This window comes from Hemicordylus capensis, chromosome 4 (genome assembly GCF_027244095.1).
Source record: "Hemicordylus capensis ecotype Gifberg chromosome 4, rHemCap1.1.pri, whole genome shotgun sequence".
Taxonomy (NCBI): domain Eukaryota; kingdom Metazoa; phylum Chordata; class Lepidosauria; order Squamata; family Cordylidae; genus Hemicordylus; species Hemicordylus capensis.
In genome coordinates, this window is record NC_069660.1 from 183,057,920 (window position 1) to 183,081,207 (window position 23,288).

At 41.1% G+C, this 23,288-nt stretch overlaps 1 protein-coding gene across 1 annotated transcript; it reads left to right on the forward strand.

Moving 5' to 3' along the window:
- The first annotated feature begins 869 nt into the window (after positions 1-869).
- On the forward strand, positions 870-22,794 carry SLC39A6 (solute carrier family 39 member 6). Its single transcript, XM_053243879.1, has 10 exons — positions 870-1,094; positions 5,106-5,828; positions 10,126-10,306; positions 10,724-10,893; positions 13,290-13,496; positions 16,007-16,103; positions 19,048-19,425; positions 20,476-20,556; positions 20,972-21,162; positions 22,281-22,794. Exons 2-10 carry the CDS (start codon positions 5,115-5,117, stop codon positions 22,431-22,433), a joined length of 2,172 nt encoding a protein of 723 aa, XP_053099854.1. The 5' UTR covers positions 870-1,094; positions 5,106-5,114; the 3' UTR covers positions 22,434-22,794.
- Positions 22,795-23,288: the final 494 nt, after the last annotated feature.

The following is a 23,288-nucleotide window of genomic DNA, read 5'->3' on the forward strand; positions in this document are numbered from 1 at the left end:
AGACAAGACAAAAGAACTAAGAAGTTCTTTTACAGAGTAAAATTTTACAGAGTAAAATTTTACAGAGTAAAATTTCGGGCTCGGGCAAACCGGGTGGCGCATTTGAAATCCAGGTAAATCTGGACGGAATCTAGCAGCCAGGTGGAGGATACAAAAACCGGGGGCTACCCTAAATCCGGGGGCTACCCTAAATTCTGGGAGGCATGGCAAGGCTATGTTTCCCATAGTCTGGGAAACATACCAGCGGGGATTCAAACCGGCAACCTCTGGCTTGCTAATCAAGTCATTTCTCCACTGTGCCATTAAGTGTACATAATATTAAAAGATGTTCATGCTCCAATTTATTGAAAGAATGGACAAAATTAATTCCACTCTTTCTTCTCCCGATGTATTATCATATATTATGTGAGTATTCTTTCTGGATGTTTTGTGTTTCTACACTTGAATTTGCACTAAACACATGCACATAGAAATGAAACAAAAAGGGAGAGTCTGTTTTTACATATATTGTAAATGTTTTGCAAATATTTTATTTTATGCAAATAAGAGGATTATTCAACTTAGCCCCCCCCGCTGTTTTTTGACTACAACTCCCATAACCCCCTGCCACAGTGGCAAATAGTGAGAGATTACAGGAGTTGTAGGTCAAGAACAGCTGAAGGAGGGCCAAAGTTGAGCAACCCGCTAGAAGATAAAAACAATCGCTCCGCTCACCGACCGACCCGCCCTCTACTACACTAGCATTTTAAGGACCTTCCAAGTTGCGCATGCGCAAAAGACGCCGCCATCCTCACCACGTGGGCGCAGAATTCGTTCTTTTGTCTTGCCTTTTTCTTCTTGACTGTGTTCTCCTACGAGTAAGGCCCGGCAAGGGCGGGGGAAAGAGGCGTGAAAGAGCGCGTATTGGTTCTTAGTATCCCTCGTGACATGAAGCTACAGCCGGATTGGTTGGGGGGGATTACGTTCGTCTGAGACCGCAGGCTGCTTCATTGCGCTATTGCTCTGCAGTAGGGGGAGTCAGGGGCGCCGTACGAAAGAGGAGAGTGGGTCGCTTGTGAGAAGGGAAAGCCCCCGGATACGGTGCCTCATGTTGGGTAAGTCAGTGTCTGAGTGGGTGGCCTCCTCTCTCGCCCTTCTCTCTGCTCGCCTGGGAGACCACCTAACGCGAGGGGAGAGGCATGTGCATCAAACGCGGCTGGCCAGCGCACGCTGGCGGTGGGGTCCTCCGCCGCTCTGTCGGACACGGAAGCAGTGGGCAACCCACACTGTCTCTGTTCCCCTCTCCACCCGCCGGGGCTGGGAGCTCGGTGAGAAGCTGACCTCAGTCGGTTCGTAATGGAGGGAGAATGTTGTCACTAGATGTAAAGATCTCCATATCCAGTGGCAGTCTATCTTTGAATGCCATACACTAGGAATTCTCACGGTTGGGGACGATGGGAGTTGTAGTCCAACGACATCTGAGGACCCGAGTTTGGGAGTCCCTGCTGTACTGTAGGGGGGCGGAGCGGGAGGGGGGCTCTTGCCTTCACGACTTCCTTCTGATCCTTTCCAGAGATACCTGGTTGGTCACTGGTGAACGCAAAATGCTGGACTTGGCAGGCTCTGGTTTGAATCAGCAAAGAAGTTCTTATGTAAAGGCGGGCAGGGCTCTTCTGATACCTTATTATTAAATTGTCATTAAATTGTGTAGGAGATGGAATTCCAGTAGGCACAGCTTTCCTCACTTCCACATGGCAAGCTGTGACCTGCCAACCTTTCCTCTTGCAGAATGGATAAAGGTTACAGGAGCCGTCTGTTCCTTTACATCTGGTAACTGTGGTTGTGGGGCACCATATTTTCTGATCCATGGCCCCCATCCCACTAATGCCTCTACATAGCAGATTACCATCTGTCCTCTTTCCTTGTCTACTGTTTATCTGCGATCAATATAAAAATAATTGACGAGGGAGTAGTGGAAGAGAGCTGATGCACCTACCATTAGTAAATAAAGTCTTCAGGACAATGTCTGCAAGAATCCAGGGCTTGTTGATCATTTGCACAGGGTGCTATTTTCTGTGTACTTCTAGGGAATATTCAGCTCAGTGGGACTTACTTCTGAGTAGACATGCATAAGTCAGGCTGAAAAGTTTACAGACTGTGGTCCAAGAAGGAGCTGGGCCATTGCTGTCACTTTGTGTGATGCTACCTCAGTCACTCATGCGTTGGTAACATCCAGATTGGACTACTGCAATGTGTTCTATGTGGGGCTGTCCTTGAAGACTGTTCAGAAGCTTCAGCAGAATGTTGCCGCAAGGATGCTCATGGGTGCAAGTCACTTCATGAGTATTACACCCATCCTGTATCAGCTTCATTGACTACTAGTCTGCTTCTGGGCTAGATTCAAGGTGCTGGTATTGACCTTTAAAGCCCTACATGGCTTGGGGCTGGGGTACCTGTCGGACTGCGTTCATGCATATGAATCTGCCAGGGCCCTCCTCTCATCATCTCAGGCCCTGCTCATGGCCCCACCACTAACAGAGACCCGATTGTCGGGGACTAGAGACAGGGCCTTTTTGGTTGTGGCCCCTCGGCTTTGGAACGCCCTCCCTGAAGAGCTTCACCATGCTCTGTACCTTGAGGCTTTTTAATGCTTCATTTGTTGTTATATCGGGTAGGTTCTTTAGCTTCTTATAACTTTCACTTTTTAGCTTTTAAAATAACCTTTAATTTGAACCTAATAATGGTTGTGGTTTTTAATCTAACAACTTTTTTGTTTAATTTAGTTAATTTTATTACTTTTATTATATCTTGTATCTATCTTATTGTTGTGAGCCGCCCCGAGGAGTAGTTTACTAGAGGGGTGGGGTATAAATATTTTTACTACTACTACTACTACTACTAATAATAATAATAATAATCAGTTCCAAAAGACCTTGAAGAGCACCTCAACACCATAGGGGGTCACAGAAATCACCATCAGCCAATTACAAAAAGCAGCTTTACTGGGAACAGCCTATATTCTGCGATGATATCTATAACAATTGACAATAAAATGCAGCCATCCCAGGTCCTTGGGAAGGACTCGATGTCTGGATAAAACAAACCAGTCAATAACACCTGTCTGACTGTGTAAACAAGAAACAATAATAATAATAATACTTTCTCAGTCCTGAACCTGGTCACTCTTGTTGCTCTCATTCCCGATACAAAATAAGTGAAGTGATATGTTTTGGTGAAACAAATCTTATTGGTAAAGGGTGTGTGCAGACTTCTTAAACTTACAGAGGCAGAACGCTTAACCAAGAAGCATTGATAAATAATATCCCTGCTATATAGGAACATAGGAAGATGTCATATACTGAGTCAGACCATTGGTCCATCTCGCTCAGTCTTGTCTACACAAACTGGCAGTGGCTTCTTCAAGGTTGCAGGCAGGAGTCTCTATCAGCCCTATCTTGGAGATGCCAGGGAGGGAACTTGGAACCTTCTACATGCAAGCAGCAGAAGAAGAAAGTTAGGATTGTTTGCAAATGCATGTTCATAAATCATTAGCTCTTTGAATGCATCGATCAACAATGAGTTACATGTTCTAATAACACAACAATCCAAGAACCCTATTACATTTTGTGTATTTTTATCCAGCAGGCTTATTAACTTGTAAAAGATCCAAAGTCTTCTGTGTACACGTTTCTTTTTAGGAACAAGGATGGAGAAATCAAGGAGGGCAGTTGCAATGAGAGCCAGGAATGCTCGCCCACAAGTGACAAGCTGTTTTTGTCCAAAATACTTTCTCTGTGAGAGTTCATTGAGATCTTAGACTGACTGATTCTACCCATTTCCTCCACTCAGGCTTCTCAGCGTGGTGTAGTGGTTAGAGTGCTGGACTAGGACCGGGGATACCCGAGTGCAAATCCCCATTCAGCCATGATACTAGCTGGGTGACTCAGTCACTTCTCTCTCAGCCTAACCTACTTCACAGGGTTGTTGTGAATGAGAAACTCAAGTATGTAGTACACCGCTCTGGGCTCCTTGGAGGAAGAGCGGGATATAAATGTAATATTATTATTATTATTATTATTATTATTATTATTAATAGTGTAGGATATACCAACAATATGGAAAAAAATGGTTGCCTTCTGTGTTGGTTGCTATTGGAGGGATCGGCAGTCCATGAAGAGGAAATTTTTGCAGGTTTTTCATTGCACTTCTACTAAACTACTATAATACTTTGTGATTTACAGAGGCCACAGATTACAATAAGTGATTCACAATCACAATATGTGATTAGGCATAATTCAGAATAATAGTACTATTCCTTAATACAATTTTGCATAGCATACAATTTTATTACTGGTGGTGTTTACTTATAAGGCTCGGAATGGTCTTGAGCCCTTCATCCCTTAATATTGTAGGGTGTGCCTTCTCCTGTATCACTTTCTCCCTTTTCCTTGCCATTAAAATTGGTGGATGAGGCCCTACTAATTCTCATTTTCAGAGGAGGCAAAATTGTTAAGGGTGTAGAACAAGGCTGCCTGAGTCATGGAACTGGGAATTCCCTTCTGCAACAAGAACTCAAGCTTACAAAGTTTTAGTGAGACAAAGACTCTTCTGTTTATACAAGGATTAGTTGTGGGATGTTGCTGTTCTCTAAAGGATGCTGGTTTGATACTTCATTTTCAGGATGTATGGTGTGTGTGTGGGGAAAAAAACTTTTCAAAAAATATTTTTCAGAGCAGTGTTTTTAAAAAAACATTTTTCCTGAACTACTCTGTTTCTGTTTGGCTGGAAAGGTAGTCTAGAAACATTAAAATATTCTGATGGGACAAAAATCCAGAGTAATTAATAGTAAAACCACTTTCATGTGGCATGTTAACTTTCCTTGGAAATCTTATAGAATATCATAGTAATGTATGTGGCATCTCTTTTGCTCTAAATGTACCAACTAATGATGATTTTCTGAGCTCAGTTCATAATGCTGATAATTAGCTTTAAAGCTCTAAATGGTTTAGGACCAGAGTTTCTAAAGGACCACACTTTATTTGATTTATATGCTACTGGATGAACTGCAGAATGGGAGACATGAGTGTTTTTCATAACCCCCTTCTAATGTCATTCTCTTTTTACAGGACTTTGCAATGGAGAAGAAGCAATATGTGACTCTTCTCTTCTTACTTTCCATACCTTTATTTTGTGAAGCTCGCAGCCATGCCTCGGAACCAGCCACAATTGCACAAACTCCAGAGAAACAGATCCCTGAAAAGGCAGCTGGTATCAGTGTTGATTTGGCCACACTTGCACAGAGACATCACCTTCAGGAACTTTTCTCTCGTTATGGGGAGAACAATACGCTGACTGTTGAAGGGTTTAGAAAATTGTTATGGAATATGGGCATTGAGCATGTGAGAAAAATTGGTATAGACCATGACCATCACCATCACCATCATAATCGCATAACACTCAATCCAAACATTGAGAATACAAGTTGCCTTAGTGATGAATTGGGTGGTGTGAACAAAGATCTTTGGAATAGTCAGCCAAATGATTTACCTAGAACAGAGCATACTGATCACCAGCAGGACTCTGTGAATAGCAAAAGCACAACAGTTGCTGTAACTACGTCCACGTACCCCACAGCCACCGAGGGCAGCCCTCTCTTACAACATTCAGAAACAGCAGAACCAAAGTCTATACGCTTAGGCTTTGCCAGCCCCAATCCCAACATGGTATTGGAAAGTAGCAATGTGAGTTTGCTTATAAATGGAAAAGCAAATGAATCGCTCCTTCCTGTGAAGGAATCTGAAAGAGGAAGTTTCATGTATTCTAAAATAAGAAAACAAAGTACGCAAGAGGTAAGACTGTTTTCTTGTATGTGGAAATAGTGGTTGACATTTGAATTGTGATCCTTTTGCTGGATATTCTGTACAGTGCTTTTTTATTTCCACTGTATCAGGGCCAGTTCAGATGTTTTGCTTTTGCAGGCATGGGAGTTCCAGAATTTGTGTGTTAGAGTTTTATACAGTGTTAGACCTGTATAATTAAGGCTTGTTCCAGCATTTGGGGTTTCTCTGTGTGTGTTGTGTTTAGGAGCAAATAGTTCACATACTATGCTTGTTTCTATATGTTGTGCAATACATGTAAATATTATTACATGTAAATGGCAAAACCATTATATCTGACTAGTCCTTTACTGATGTTCCTTTCATAGTTCTTCTCTCTGTTATATTCTCTGCAATTGTATTCTGTCTTCTTAAAAAACAACACACCATTTCCCTTAAAATCTGATCTCAAATGAAATCTGAATTTCATACAAACATTCAGAGAATGTATTCATTAAAAAAAACATTTTTGATGCTCTGTCAGATATGTTTAGTTTAAGAGCAAATACTTTACATATAGCTTAGGTCATTTATTGTATGTTTCACTGGTAAATCAGCACAGAAATATGGAATCCAATCCATGCTTGATTACCTGGAGAAAATTTTCACTCTCCGCAGGTAAGTAGCTATATATAAATCTAATAATGGGGCCTGTGGGTTTCATCAGAAAATAGTTTCAATTACTCTTCTATAAAAGCTCCACTTAGCTATAAATATTGCATAAACATTGTTGTCAGCCAGTCAGATTCCACTTTTGTTTATTACGTATCTGAATTATAGAATGGGAAATATTTGATTGAAATCACACCTGTTCAACTTTGGCCCCCTAGCTGTTTTTGGACTACATCTCCCATAATCCCCAGCCACAGTGGCCAGTAGCCAGGGATTATGGGAGTTATAGGCCAATATCTGCAGGAGGGCTGAAGTTGAGCAGGCCTGATTTAAATAGAGCATTAAAGTATCTTTTCCTCTTAAATTATTGAAATTGTCAATTTTGTTTCTCTTTTTAGAATAAAACCAAATGATAGCATTTAAGTGAAGTGTAGCACTTGTCCAAAACTAGAAAGATGAGGTAAATAAGTGCTTCATATTTCATATGGGGCTTCCCTGTTACACAAAGAAAATGAGAGGCCACTCACTCTTTCCACCCTTCTGCCCTCCTTTGTTGTGCTAATGCAAGAATCTCAGGTTGGAGGAGAGGGGGTTAACTGTCACCCACATCCTTTCCCTCTGTGCTGGATTTTTCTCTGCTTGCTGAGAAAGGCAGCCAGTTGTGTCTTGATTGACTTCATATCCTACACCTGAAAAATACACAACCTTGCAAGAAGCCAAGAGATCTAGGCATGGTTGATGGCTGAGCCACGGCCTGCCTTAGCTCTTTCTGGCCACACCAGGCTGGAATTCGGGGTTGGAGATGTGCACGAATCATGGTTTGAGCACCGTTTGGGAGCTTTATGAAAGGGGAGAGTTGGTCCTTGCCTGCTCTCTACCCCCCCCCCCCCACTGGGGCGGCATGCATCCAGTGTAAGCATGCATAGGGCATGCCATGTGTATGCTGGGGCGGTGTGGGACTTCTTGGGATGCGCACCACCCCAGCAGGAAGCTGCATGGGGCGGCGGAGAGAAGGTAAAGACCTGTTCTTCTTCTCAAAGCACCCTGTGTTCAAACTGCGTTCATGCACATCCCTACTCTGAGTAAGTTTGTACACTGCCTAGAGATGTAAATATCAGGTGGTATAAAAATATGAGAAATAAATAATAGCATAGTTGCTGCACACCTTGGACAAGAGCCATCCTACTCCCACTGCTGTCTTTCCCCCCTCTTGATTGCTTCTGTGGTTAGCAGGTAATTATAGATATAATGTAGTGTTTGAGGAGTATGGATTTGTTACCTTTATGATTTGCATTTATTCATCCTTGGATAACTTGCCATAAAGTGTCTTGAGAGGTGAAAAAGTGATTTCCTCCCACTTTAATGCATACTTATGTGTTAAGTCGTGGTCTTAAAACTGTGTTCATCAAGGAGAAAGCTAGCATTACTGAAGATTAAACCAGAGTGAAAAGTTCTGATATTTTTTGTAAAATAAAAACAGCTTTAGGTTTAGCCTGTAGCTGGAAGACCCAAGTTATATTAACCTCTCCATAACTGGCTTTTTTGTCTCTAACTTGCAACTAAAAAGCACAGTGCTTTGCCTTTTGCAGTTAACTATGAATAAACCCATATTTTGTTGAATATTACTACTTGTAAATCCCTGTGGTCAGTCTGAATTGCTGACTGTACAGTGTTTCTGTTGCTGGAGTCAGAGGGCATCAAAATTTCAATAAGCTTGCACTTTCCTCCAAGAAAAAAGAAACGAACAATTTTAAGCTTCCATTTTAAGCTTCTTTGCCCTTTTCAGCTTGTATAGAACTGAAAGCGGGAACTTAATGAGTCATGAACCTGAAAACAGGAATTTGATATGCAGAAAGGAGTAGTCATGAAGCCTGATTTTGCCTTTGCCCAGAGACATTTGTTTTAGGGGGTAGGCATGTGCACGGAACCGGGCAGGGGTGGCTTGAGTGTGTGCGCGGGGTCTCACTTTAAGGGTGGGGGGAGGGTGCACACCCTCCCCCCCACTTTCGCCCACCGGCGCTTGGTATCGGTAAAAGCCTTGGGAGCAGCAATGAACCTCCCTGCTGCCCCTTCCCCCTCTTCGGCTGGAAGTACCGGAAGCACATACATCGCATGCTTGTGCACATCTGATGGGCACACGATTGTGATGTGCACACTCAGCATTTCCGGCCGAAGAGGGGGAAGGGGAAGCGGGGAGGTACACTGCTGCCCCAAAGGCTCTTACTGACATTGAGCGTCGGCGGGGGGAAAGCAGGGGAGGGGTAAGTGTACCCTCCCCCACCCTTAATATTAGACACCCCCCACCTTCGAACTTTGGATACACCCCCCCCCCAGTCTTTGAACCTGTTTGAAGGCTCATAAAAGGGCCTCTGAACAGGTTTGTACACTTCCCTATTGGGGGCACTGGAAAGCTCTGAAATCAGATTGTTAAAGTGAAAACAAAAAGGATTTATTGAGAACAAATCTTAAGTAAATTGAAGCTTGTTTTAAAGTAGTACTTCCTTGACAGTCTTTCAATTCATGTCACTATGTCGGCTTTCAACAAAAAGGTAGCACATGTGGTAAGTACATTGAAACATGACTGGGCACTAGTGGAAAGATTTCACAGGAAAGTATTTTCCATGAGGCCTGGTCTAAGACCACTAGAATAAGGATCTTCTTAAGGGAATTGTAGATCATGAGTGTGAGATGCAAAGTAGAAGCGATAACTTTTATTACACCAACCTTTCTGGTAATGAAGTAGAAAAGCTTTCATATTGCAGAGACAATAAAAGGCTAGAATGAAAAGGTAGCTAAGTTGCCAATATTGGACATTTTCACTTAACCTTGCACACAAGTCCCCTAGCTCTCAAATTTTACTAGTTCAAACCATTATTAATAATTGTTGACACTTTGATGGCCAAAAGGGGAAAAGGCCAAGCTTGCTTCAATGCTACAAAATATTTCCTGTCTGGTCATCTTTGGGGGGGCCTGTAGAAGTTATTTACAAGCCTGATTTGACAGTTTTAAATTGTATTTAAGCCAGTCTACTTGCCATTGCTTTGAGTTCACCTGATACTATTTTTCTTCTTGATCAGACTGCACACAAACTACCAAAATAGTTGCTTTAAGTAATCTAGTTGTCTTCCTAGCTGGAATGTTATCAAGTAATCCAGTGTAAGCATAAACACTTTTGACCAGTCTGTAACCAGTCTTTTAAAATCAATTTGTGCCAGTTTGTTGTTTGTTCCCAATCTCCAAATATTTTTGATATAAAAACCTGTGGATGTTTAGATTTACACACAAGGCACTGGGCAGAGCTTTTTGCCTTGAACAGCATGTCCCTTTCCATATTACAAATTACTTCTGAAACTAAGTTTCAAAAAGAGTTAAATATGCAGAAGGGGGTGTTCCTATATGGTTGTGGAGGGAGAAATCTTGGGCTTACAGAACTACTTGCACAGCTACCTCTCTATAGGGACCAGTGTATTTTGTTATTGCATAATGGGCACAAGTAACACATAATGCAATGGTGAGTCAACCTTGCTTTTTGTTGGCTTGTCTTACAGGACACTTGAAGCTTACCAGTTAGTTGAATAAGAGATACATAGTAGTTCGAAGTCAGTCTTGTAATGCTTATGTATCTACTTGCCTGAAATATTTTTTGTTTCTTCTACAGTGTTTCAATGCGTCAAAACTGATGCTCTCTCATGGAATAAGTACACAAGTTCTGTTGACAGCCACAGACTTTAGTTATCTTTGTCCAGCTATCGTTAACCAGATTGATGGTAGATACTGTGTAATTCATTCAGCAAGTGAAAAAGCAGAAATTCCTCCAAAAACATATTCATTGCAAGTAGGTAGGTTTGGTGAAATAAAAAAAAATCTCCTGTTTAATATCAGTTTTTGTGTTGTACTAGTAAAGCTGTGGAGCAAGAATTAATTCTGGATTGTTCTCCTAAATAAAAGTCACTGTAGTTACGTTGGTCCCAAAGCGTGAGAAACTGCCTCTTTTTAGACCAAGTGTTCAGAATGCATCATGTAGTCATCTAAGTTACACAGAATTATCTTCCATCTTACTACTCAGAAAAGGGAAAAGGAAATATGTTTCTGTGCCAAGCAATAGGATATCTACTTAGTAGGATTTCTGATTTATTTCCTCTTCTGCCAGTTTTTCTCAGATGTAATGTGGAAGGTGGGAATTGTTCAAGAAAATATCTGAGTGAAGCATTCAATATATCTCTTCCCCACCCCCCCTTTGTCCCCTTTCTTTTCAGCCTGGTTTGGTGGAATTATATCCATTTCCGTAATCAGTTTTCTTTCATTACTGGGTGTTATATTGGTTCCTCTTATGAATCGTGTATTTTTCAAGTTCCTTCTAAGCTTCCTTGTGGCATTAGCAGTTGGTACCCTCAGTGGAGATGCTCTTCTGCATCTTCTTCCACACGTAAGTATCTCTTTTTTACCCCCTGTTAACTTTTGGCTGTGTCACTTTGGAGAATGGTGCAAACATGAATTTGAATAGGGGAGATGTAAGTACAGAAAGGGGGCAAAGCAATAGTCTTGCTTATGGCACACTTTGAAATAAAACAAAGTTTTCGACTTAAATATGTATTCTGTGTCAAACATCATTCACACCTTTTCCCCTGTGTGTGTTGTCTTGCAATTCTATTCTGCTTTTCAGAGTGGAGGAACTCGTGTCTCATGATGAGTCCAGTTCTGTGCATATATACTCAGAAATAAGTCCAAGTACTTCTGCATTCTTATGGGGGGTGGGGTACACCTTAAAGAACTGCAACCCTAGGGTTAAGAATATAAAAATTGCCTTGATGGATCAGATCAAATTCCAGCATATTGTTTTCAGCACAACCAGCTGGTAATCTCTGGAAGCTCACAAGCAGACAAAATGCCCATTCCCCTCATTGTTTGTTCCCAGTATCTGAGGTGAGCATGACTGTCCTGCTTATGAATTCTAGAGGCAGCTGGCTGCTGTTGTTGAACATGGAGCACTGATGTAACAATGTAGTTGCTGTATGCTTGCTGAGCAGAGCAAAACCATCCTTCTGTGTTCTGTGCCAGTTGTGCTTCCTCTAGCTATACTAGCCTCCTTGAACATTTGGAGATGTGAGACATAAGACAGTTTTGAAAAGCCCATTAATGTTCTAGCTATGTCCATTGAAATAGATGGTTTGTGATGGCCAGAATGCTTTGAGAATTCTATACAGGCAACATGCTCCAGGTAAGCCCCTTATTAATACAGTCATCTGCATCAGCATTTGGTGACACTGCTTTCAATCTCCCCATGCTAGTGGGAGCTAGCATTAGGAGACCATTGGTCTGTCAGTGGTGTGCTAACATACAGACCTATATTTAGCTCAAGTCGGAATTGAAATGCCACAGGCTGACACAGTGTATTGCTGCACCAGTCATTATACCTGTCTGTATACCTGTTTGCTTAAGGGATCCTGTAAATCTGCCAAAACAGTCCTCTGGGCAGGATCCAGACTAAGTTAGTCATCATGACTAAGCTCCATTTAAATCAATGGGACAAGTTTACTAACTGAAGTCCTATTATTTTCAGTGAGGCTTAAGTTCCATTCAGACACTACATTGTATGTGCATTGACCATAATGCATGAATAGTTCCTTTAGTCATGACTGACTCTGGATGCTACCCCTTGTGCTTTGAAAGTCACAACTAGTTAAATTCCTTCTTGGCTACTTGAAATAGTGTCAAAAGAATTTTCCAAGTTTTGTATGCATATAGGATTATTGCATCCTTTTGGTCAGTAAAGAGAGAAAACTCTGAGCCATTCTTATAATCTGAGGAACTGGCATTGCTAGCATAAGAGAGAAAACACAGAGGTTGCAAACACTTTAGTTTCATACATTCTTGGCACTCAGTCCTATGTACCACTCAACTTGGTCTTCATGGGCAGCAGAAGGAGGTGATAAGAGTTTTGGGATGTAGAATGGATTGTGCCACTTCAGACTGCAGGTGACTCTCTCGCTCCTTTTAAAAAATGTATTTATTTAAAAATGTATTTCTGCTTCATGGAATTACTCCTTGCAAATAGAAACTAGCAAAACAGGGAATGAGCCAGGCTAGAACCTCTCTCCTTGATCCACCATTTTCACATGGGTTGTCAAACCTGTTCAAAAATTACGTGTTCAAAACTAGACTCTAAAGCTGTAGTCTAAAATTGTACAGGCTACTTTACCACTTTCTTCTTCTGAATGTGTGGACTAAAGTTGAGTCTATCAGCACCCTTCTTCATCCTATCTAGACAGAGGTGCAACGTCTCTAGATACACTCCTCAAACATTAAGAGAAAAATGGGATTGACAGTAGGGATGTGCACAGAACCGCGGAGCTGCGGTCCGGCACTGGGGTGGGGGTTCCTTTAAGAGCGGAGGGAGGGTGTACTTACCCCTCCCGCCGCTTTTCCCCTGCCGGCGCGCATATTTTAGAAAGCATTTGGGGTGACAGGGTACCTCCCTGCCGCCCCTTCCCCCTTTCTGCAGCAAAAGGCTTCAGAAAGCCTTTTGCGTGTGTGCATGTCCTGTCTCCGTGTCACATGTGAGGCTTTCTGAAGCCTTTTGCTTTGTATTTCTAAAATACACGCTGGTGGGGGTAAAGCGGCGGGAGCTGTAAGTACACCCTCCCCCCACCGTGGCATCAAACCACCGAACCGCCTCATGTCGTACCGGTCCGTAGGCCTGTAGAATGGCCTCCGGACCAGTCCGTGCACATCACTAATTGACAGGCCGCCCTCCTCCTTTCCTCTCTAATATCTTTTATGGAAATTGACTGACTTTTCTTCCCCTCTTTCTCTAACTTTTAGTCTCATGGAAGCCATCATCATAATCATGAGAATACAGTGGAACACAAAGATCCTCTTTTTAAGCATCTTGTTTTTCAAAGTGCAGAAGAGAGTGCTTATCTGGATTCTACATGGAAGGGCCTCACAGCACTTGGGGGACTATATATCATGTTTCTTGTTGAGCACTTGATCACTTTAATCAAGCAGTTTAAAGACAAGAAAAAAAAGGTAGGGAAATGGTATTTTGAAAAGTAGCTTTAACTTTTTCTGTGTGAGAATATTAAGGAGCGACTTATACAAAACTCCAGATGTGAAGGAATGGGATGCACTCTTCTACCAAGCCATACTGTTCCAATAAGAATAGAATTTATACACACAGAGACCAGCTTGCACATCCTAACAATACCTTTGTGAAGATGCCAAGGTAACGTATGTTCTGGCAACCAAAGTTGACCCCTGCTCACTTGGCAAAGATGCACCTTTTAATGTGGTGGTTCTCTTTATTTAGCAGGGGGAGGGTGGCTCTATCCACCCCTAGCACAGTACCTCCAGTGACTGTTGCTGGTGTCTTATCTTGTGTTTCTTTTTAGATTGTGAGCCCTTTGAGGACAGGGTTCCATCTTATTTGTTATTTCTCTTGTAAACTGCCCTGAGCCATTTTTGGAAGGGCGGTATAGAAATTGAATTAATAAATAATAATAATAATAATAATTATTATTATTATTATTATTTCTTGTTTACACAGTCAGACAGGTGTTATTGACTGGTTTGTTTTATCCAGACATCGAGTCCTTCCCAAGGACCTGGGATGGCTGAATTTTATCATCAATACTGTTGGTTATTATAGATATCGTCGCAAAATATAGGCTGTTCCCAGTAGAGCTGCTTTTTGTAATTGGCTGATGGTGATTTCTGTGGCCCCTATGGTGTTGAGGTGCTCTTCAAGGTCTTTTGGAACTGCACCCAGGGCACCAATTACCACTGGGATTATTTTGGTCTTTTTCTGCCACAGCCTTTCAATTTCAATTTGTAGATCTTTGTATTTGGTGATTTTTTTTCTATTTCTTTTTCTTCTCTTCTGCTATCCCCTGGTATTGCTATGTTGATGATTTTGACTTGTTTTTCTTTCTTCTCGACTACAGTTATATCTGGTGTATTGTGTGGCAGATGTTTGTCTGTTTGTAGTCAGAAGTCCCATAATATTTTTACATCCTCATTTTCTTCAACTTTCTCAATTTTATGGTCCCACCAATTCTTGGCTACAGGTAGCTTGTATCTTTTGCAGATGTTCCAGTGTATCATCCCTGCTACCTTGTCATGCCTTTGCTTGTAGTCAGTCTGTGCGATCTTTTTACAACAGCTGATTAGGTGGTCCACTGTTTCATCTGCTTCTTTACAAAGGCGGCACTTGCTGTTTGTTGTGGATTTTTCGACTTTTGCTCTTATTGCATTTGTTCTTAGTGCCTGTTCTTGCACAGCCAGTATTAAATCCTCTGTTTCTCTCTTCAAGCAACCATTCTTAAGCCATTGCCAGGTCTTGGTGATGTCTGGTTTTCCACTTATATTGTGCAAATATTGACCATGCAGGGGCGGCTGCTTCTTCTGCTTCTTCTGCTTATTATTATTATTACTACTACTACTACAAAGTACCGTTGGTTTCAGTAGGAAAATTAAACTTCACACAGTTTATCTAATTGAACTCAGTGAGATGTAGAAATCCTTATTCTTGAATACTTTGAGAGATAAAATCCATGTCTAGTGAATGCCACTTTCTATGTGCCCAAGGTCTTAGCATAAGGGGGAGGGGAAACATAACGAAAATCAAGCTTGACTTGGGATTATTTTTGATTTTTTTTTAGTCTTCCTGACCCCCAAGCTCACAAAGATTTAAAAACTTCATTATTAAAACAGCTAAAAGCTACATTACAAACTAAAAAACACACTGGATAAACAGCAGCAGTTAAAAAGAACCTCTCAAAAATTCTTTCGCAGTCCAAAAATTTGAAGAAGAAAAAAAGTACTGTGTTGACCCATTTGTGAAAAGTCATGAGGGAAGTGAGAAAGCAGGTTTCCATGGGGAGGAAAATCCAGTCTGAATGCAGCTAGAGAAGGCTCTGTCCTGCTTGCATGATGACTGGACCTCAGCCAGGGTCTGCATGAGGCGCAGAATATCCTCTTGTAAGGTAGGTAGATTCACTTGGGAGCAGGCAGTCCTTTAGATATCTTAAAAATAAAAAAGAATAGGAAACTATGTGAAATAGTTACTGTCGTGTGCCATCTTGCTCAGTTACACACCTGTAAAGACCTGTGAGACTTTATATAATGTGGTGCTTATCCCATGTTATCCATATGTATTATGCAAGCAGGACCTGGTGCAATTGTTTGCTTACATGATGGGATACCTTTTTATTTATCCAAACCTAGTAACTTGAAGGCGCTCTTGATATTTTGGTAAATTATTAACTGGATGAATGCAATTGTACCACCGTGTAGAGAGATAGGAACATGTTCCTATGTAGTTTTTTCTTTGAAAGAGATTTATGTTAAAATCTTGATTAATACGTATGCTTATAAAATGGTATATAATGGGATCTTACTTCAACTTTTTCTTGGTTTTTGATCTGTTCCATATTACCTGTTGATACCTTTTTTATGTTCCTGTGTGGTGCCTAGCAATTACATAGCATTGAAGAAGTGTGGCCAAAAATGTTAACATCAGTATATGTTTTTGGAATCAGAAAAAAAATGAAGATGATGAAGCAGAAATCAAGAAGCAGCTATCTAAATATGACTCTCAGCTTTCAACAAATGAAGAAAAATTAGACTCTGACGACAGTAAGTTCAGTACATGTTATGCAGCTGTGCTTGTCAAAACATTACAGGCACTCCTTATCCCTAAAGCCCGATTATTGTGAATGCCATTATTTGACTAAGTAACCTTATATCTCTGTAACAGATATATATATATATATATTGACGCATGATGGTAGGGTAGTTGGTCTCTTATGGCTGGTTTTCAGTCTGGCAACTTTGTTTGGCGTTTGATACAATTTTGCCTTTTTTCACAGATTGCTGTGTTTCCAGTTTTGACCTGAGATGGTGCCAAAGTTGTAGAGACTTATAAATGCAGACTTTAGCTCATTAGGAGCTGAAAGTACATCAAAATTTGGGCTCAGCTCATAATTACTGTCCTTAATGCCATTGCTGCATCTGCCTACTTCACTTCCTCCAAAACTTATTTGACTGCAGCAACAGGGAGGCCTCTGTTACTCCCTGGTATCTGAAGCACTGAAATGGTAGCATCCCAGGTAGAAAGGACGTTGAGACTTGTAGTTTCTGCAAGATGCCTGAGTACTTAATAGGGATGTTGGGTACCCTGGAAATTGCATGTCCCTGATGCCTAAGATGCTGCCACTTCAGCATTACAAATGTCAGGAAACTGCCAGATACATCTTTTAAGGGAGTGCGTCCAGGCTCAGTCATGCTCCCAGTGGTGTCACTGGGGACATGACAAGGTCCAAACTTCAGAATGTGTCAAAACAATATTGATGGTCCAGTTATTTTAGAAGTTAACATGTTAGCCAAGCCTATTCCAAATTGAGATTGCCAGCAGGAGGGTGATGCCATCATTAATTCTGACCTTTAACATAGTTGCAGCTTTGCTCATTGCTGTGTTGTGTTCTCTTATCTGCTCCTGCTTCAGCAAGACACCGTGGTGTTCCCCTAAAACAGCAAGCTATGGTTAAGGAACAGAGATGAACAGAGTTCATTTTTTTTAAACTTTCCAGATTGCCTACTTGTGCCACACAATATTTAAACAGAGAAGACCCTAAATTCTTGAATCAAGACTTGGCAGCTGCCAGTAGCAACTGGATGAGTGCCTGAATAATAATACTACATAAGTAGGGTGTTCAAAGTGTTTTACATACTCTTATTTTGTTATAATCCTTGTGAAAACTCTGTAGGTGGATCAATACCACCTGCTGAGGCTAAGAGAGAGCAGCTTAACTTAGGCTATCTAGAGAATCTATGGCTGGTGTGATTTAAACCAGGAATTTCCTGATCCATAGCTTAGCTCTTGGTTAATACATGGCACCAGCTCTCCCAAGAAACTATTATTATTAATAATAATTTGATTTCTATACCACCCTTCCAAAAATGGCTCAGGGCGGTTTACACAGAGAAATAATAAATAAATAAGGTGGCTCCGTCCCCAAAGGGCTAACATTCTAAAAAGAAACACAAGATAGACACCAGCAACAGTCACTGGAGGTACTGTGCTGGGGGTGGACAGGGCCAGTTACTCTCCCCCTGCTAAATAAATAGAATCACCACGGTAAAAGGTGCCTCTTTGCCCAGTTAGCAGGGGAAACTATGCAGCTGGTCCTGACCTGGTGCTGTTTGCCCTGGGAGAGAGGCTCCTATTGCACCGACGGAGGCTTCGTTTCCACGACAAATATCAGCTGTCGAGGAGTCATCTGGATCAGGACCATGGCAGGGAGAAAGGGTTAAACGCCCTCCCCATGCTCTGACTCTGGATTGCTCCCATGTGACTGCTATTTAAAAGAAAAGAAAGATGGAAAGGCATTGACACATTCAATGTTAGCCCTTTGAGGATAGAGGACCATCTTATTATTTTTCTTTGTAAGCCACTTCAAGAAATTTTTTGTTGAAACTGGTATATAAATACATGATTTAATGAATAGTTGACAGAATTGTCTACTATAAATTACCAAATCCTTACCAAGGTAAAGGCTGTTACCAAATCCCTTCTACATATAGCTGTCAAGCTACATCCTTAACATCACCACTAGGGGTTCCTAGAGTCTTAATTTTAAATATGATGTTCTTCAGATCTTCATTCTGTAGTTCTGTAAGGCCTTCACTCAAGCTTTTTGCTCCATCAGGAGAGCTAGCTTTTGCGTAATCAGATTTTTTCATATCACCTCTTTATCTCTTAAAGATATTATCTCTTTCTGGTCTAGTGAATTCATATTTGCTATCTCAAAAAGGTGGTTCAGTTTTTTCTTGTATTTTTGTAGATTCTCATTGTAGTGACAACATGTATGCTTCCATTTCGTTCATAAATTACTTCAGCCCCTTGGTCCAAAAAGAGTATGGTGGGTCTTAGCTCTGGTACCCCATTCCTTCAGGACTTGGGATGATCTCACCAAGATCATAGCTGGTTGCTCTTGCAGTAAGTTTCTAAGAGTTTTGAAACGGAACATATGAGACAACTTTTGTAAATTTGAGTTTTCTCCTGGTGCAACCTAGAGTCGCTTCGCAAATGTGAGATGGCATTTAACACCCCTCCCACCTGATGATCTCCTCCCATGGATTGGAGATCGCAGTTTGAGCTGGGTTACCTATGAATACAGGTCACAGTGTTCAACAGCCATTTATGCAGTTGCCGCAAAACTCCTAGCAGCATAATGACACCGTATTCATGTATATTCTGATTCTTTAAGTTTCTCTGTCTGATTCTATACATGGGAAAGATCATATGGAGAAAATAAGTGGCTGACTTGCACATGTGAATTGACCCCAAGAAGCACATAAAACTGGATCAGAAATGAGTAACTTTCACATAGCTACACAGAATGCTTCTCTCTTTGAAACCTGTGGAAACAGAACTCTAAAGGTTTCTAGCAGTGAGGTATGCAGGTACTGAAATGCTGCAATAGGTAAAATAGAAAATTGTTTTGGGTCTTTTGCCTTTTCTTGCTTCAAATTAATTTGGGGTTTTATTTAAATTTAGTCTTTCCTTTGCTTTTCCAAGGACCTGAAGCTTACCTGGGGGCAGATTCCCAAGACCAATCAAACTTCATCTCTCAGAAGCCAGTAGTACAAGAAGAAGAAGAAGTCATGATCGCTCACTCACACCAAGAGGCTGCTGACCATGAATATGCATCCAGGGGGTGCAGAAACAAATGCCATTCACATTTACATGACACTCTAGGACAGTCGGACCATCTCAGTCATCATCACCATGATTACCATCATATTTTGCATCATCACCACCACCAGAACCACCACCCACATAGCCATAGCCAGCGCTATTCACGTGAAGAACTAAAAGATGCTGGTATAGCAACTCTAGCCTGGATGGTAATTATGGGTGATGGACTACACAACTTCAGTGATGGCCTTGCAATTGGTTAGTGTGTCTTCTGTTTCCCCCCCTAAAGCTAGTTCATGTATCTTGATGGGAGATCCAATTCCCCATGTTTCTCAAATGGTTTCTCTCTCTCTCTCTCTCTGGGCTTCTACAAGGATAGAAGAGGAAAGAGGGGAGCCTTCTGTTAGAATCAGTCATCTCAAGATTTTCTAAGACCCATTAAACGTTTTTGGCTAACTATGAATATGTTGTAGTTTTTATATGTACTGTAGTTACAGTTTGTATTTAACTTTTAAAGAACTAGCTAAATACACACCACTGTCTGATGTCAAAATAAAAGCCATATATTAAATGAAGTCGGTGCTCTTGGTGCTGGCTTCTTTAAATGTAATAATTTATCAGTAACTCTACTTTTGATACCCCGCCCACAGTCTTCCTCCCCTTACTATCCTAAACATAAGAATACTTAACATAAGGATGGGGGGAATGTTGGGCCAAATTTTTATTGCTTTGTTAGTTGGTTACCAATTCCTGTCCTTCCCAAGGATGAGGATGACCTATTTATATATGTACATGGGTATATAGTTACACTCTTTGCTAGTGATCATTGATTGTGCATTGTCTAAAAACTATTTTTGTCATTAGGTCAGCAGAATATTACTTTCATGAGGTGTCTTTTTGTTCTATTTTGTAATATGAAAATCTGAAGAATTTTTCCTTATTTTGTACATCTGTTAATAATCCCTCATGTATATCTAAATCCAAAACACATTTACAGACATCAAGTCAATTGGTTTACAATGGGACTGAACGTGTAAATGTGATTAGAATCTCCCTGCTGAATGGTTGTAGTCTTCAAACTTCACATTACATGGCGTATAATTGCACATTCCTGGTAATTTTTGCTGTCTTCTGTACAGCGAGAGTACAGAATTCTATTTATCCTTGTTCTATTAAATTCTCTTTGCAATATCATGACCTTATTGTAGATCTTGCTTATGGGAGTCAGGCCTTTTAATTTGTATAGGCCTCCAACTGCATTCCCCAAATGATACTGCCTCACAATCATGTTCTTCTGTCTTCTCCCAGGGGCTGCTTTTACTGAAGGTTTATCTAGTGGCTTAAGTACTTCTGTTGCAGTCTTCTGCCATGAGTTACCACATGAATTGGGTAAGATGACTGCCACTGTTAGTTAAAATATATACTTCTTAATAATTAGAGTATGTGACCAGTTATAACCATGTCATTGGTTTACCACACTCTCTCTCCCAGTTAATACATGGAAACAATTAACCAAGTATAAATCAAAACTTTCACTGCTTTAGCTGCAGTTTGTGTGAATGACATTCTCAACATAAACTTATAAGACTATCCCAATAGATTTTCTATGGAGTGTTGGAAAAAGTTGAGTGGGAAAATTTTGTGTGTGTGTGTGTCTCCAGTCTGGGAGACCTGATTATGAAAGCAAACAAATTTTTAAGGCTTCAGAATAGGTTTCAGGACAGCCCTTATTGGAATGAAGTGATATGTTGCGAGATATTAGGACAAATGGCCATTAATTAAAACAAAATTCTCTTTCTTGCAGGAGATTTTGCTGTACTTCTCAAAGCTGGCATGACTGTGAAACAAGCTGTTCTTTATAATGCTCTCTCAGCTATGCTGGCATATCTTGGCATGGCTACTGGGATACTCATTGGCCATTATGCTGACAATGTTTCTATGTGGATCTTTGCACTTACTGCTGGGCTGTTCATGTATGTGGCCCTTGTGGATATGGTAAGTGTATGAATAGGATTAGATTCTGGTAGCACTCTGGGCCTAGATAGTTGCAGCCACACATTTGCCCTGAAATGGCAGTAGGACATTGGGCTAGTCGGTGTTTGGGATAGTCCTTGATATGTCCATCTGAGTATGCATTTGCTGGTGCAGACAGTTTCTGGATTGAGATATAAAAGCAACTGAGCAAAATACAAATTTGTTAACTAAGAACTTTAACTTAAAGAATATGCCAACTACTGAATGGCATAAGAATACATAAGATGTTAGGCCTGTGCAATTACTCAGCTTGGCATAGCTGAAGCTGAATAATGTATATAGCCCTGCTGGCTTCACAAAGGGGTGAGTGTTCCCAATGTGCACCTCTGCATGGCACCTGGCTTTAAAATCAACCACTTATCAGTTCTGAGGGCCCCATAAAGAGCACAGAGCCGCTCTGCATTTCAGCAGCATCTTGGAAGGTATGCAGGTAGCCCTGGGAAATGTAGTTCTTTCCAGGGCTTTGGCTTTGGAATTGGAATCGCAGCAGGGATTTGTGTGCTTTTAAGGGGGCCTTTGAAACTGGTAAGCAGTAGGGATGTGCACGGAACTGGCAACTGCTGGTCCGAAGGAGAGGTGGGGGATAACTTTAAGGACTGGGGAGGGTGCTCCCCCCCCCCCGGCCACATTTCACCCGCCAGCACTCTTCTCAAAAACAGTGTTGCCCAACTGGCCCAGGCACCGGTTCCATTCACATCCTTAATAAGCAGCCAGTTTTAGATCCAGATCCTGTATGGAGGTTCGCGTTGGAAACGCTCCCGTTTGCACTGCATCAGCAGGGGCTGTGCGTGTTATGACTTCAGCTTTTTGAAGAGGAGTTAATTGCACAAGCCTAAAAGATAGGCCTCTGCATAAAAGCAGCCCTGCATAAAAGCAGCCCTGCTGGGTCCATCCAGTTTTGCACCCTAACAGTGGCAGCCAGACACCTCCCCAGAAGCCTACAAGCTGCTTGTGAAGTAATGAAGTTCTATTGCAGCCTGCAGAGTAATCAGCCATACTGTAAACTGAAAGATAATTACTACCAACTTGAAGATACTGATAACTTATTTTTATATTTTTTTTTCTTTTTAAAAATGCAGGTTCCTGAAATGCTCCACAATGATGCTAGCGATCATGGATGTAGCCGCTGGGGATATTTTCTGTTGCAGAATGTTGGGATTTTGTTAGGTTTTGGTATTATGTTACTTATCTCTGTGTTTGAACACAAAATTGTGTTCAGCATAAACTTATAATACCTTGTATACTGTCCTAATGTTGACATGGTACTAAACGGTAGGCACTTCTCTCCACCCCCCTTCCCTTAACTGTCCACTGATTTGGCATTTAGATTAGACATTTTTAGTAGTGTGAATCTGCTTGCACTATGGCAGAGTACTGTAGCACTGTGGGGAAACTGGCCTGTTTAGATACCACAGGTTGCCAAATATTATGAAAGCTAAAGCTTATAAGGGAAGGTTTTTTTAAGTTATTTAATATTGTGAGCATATAAACATGCAATGTGAAGCTTTGTCTTTTTCCTTATGTGTTAACAAAGTATCAAACATGTGAAGTAGTATTTGTTTTAATATAGTTAAACTACAGGAAAACTTAAAATTGTCACTTCTCATTTTTGCGTAACCAGATGTCTTATTGATTAGGATTAACATTGGGATTGTTAAGGTGCTTATTCTGGGTTAGATCAAGGAACATGTAATTAGATAAAACTTGAAATATAGCTAATATAACTTTTTATTGCAAGGTCCACCTTTCACTACCTAAAAAACCCCACAATAATTTGTTCTGAATATAGAAACTTGAATGCAATTGCTTGGTGGGATTTGATACATTTTTGACAAGCTATACAATGAATTGAGTGACAGTATGCTTTCTGCTGGTGAAAAAGGCAGATTCCCACTTGTGTGTGACATAATATTGGGAGGGTCATAAGGGGTTGACTATACAGACAGACATGGCAAAGAGGGAGAGTACAGGAAATCCTACACTGAACTTTGCATTCTCCATGCACACTTAACACTTGCAATTCTGCCGGAATTTAGAGGTGCATATTGAGCCTTTAGCAGCCAATCGGAGGATGAATAATTGAACCA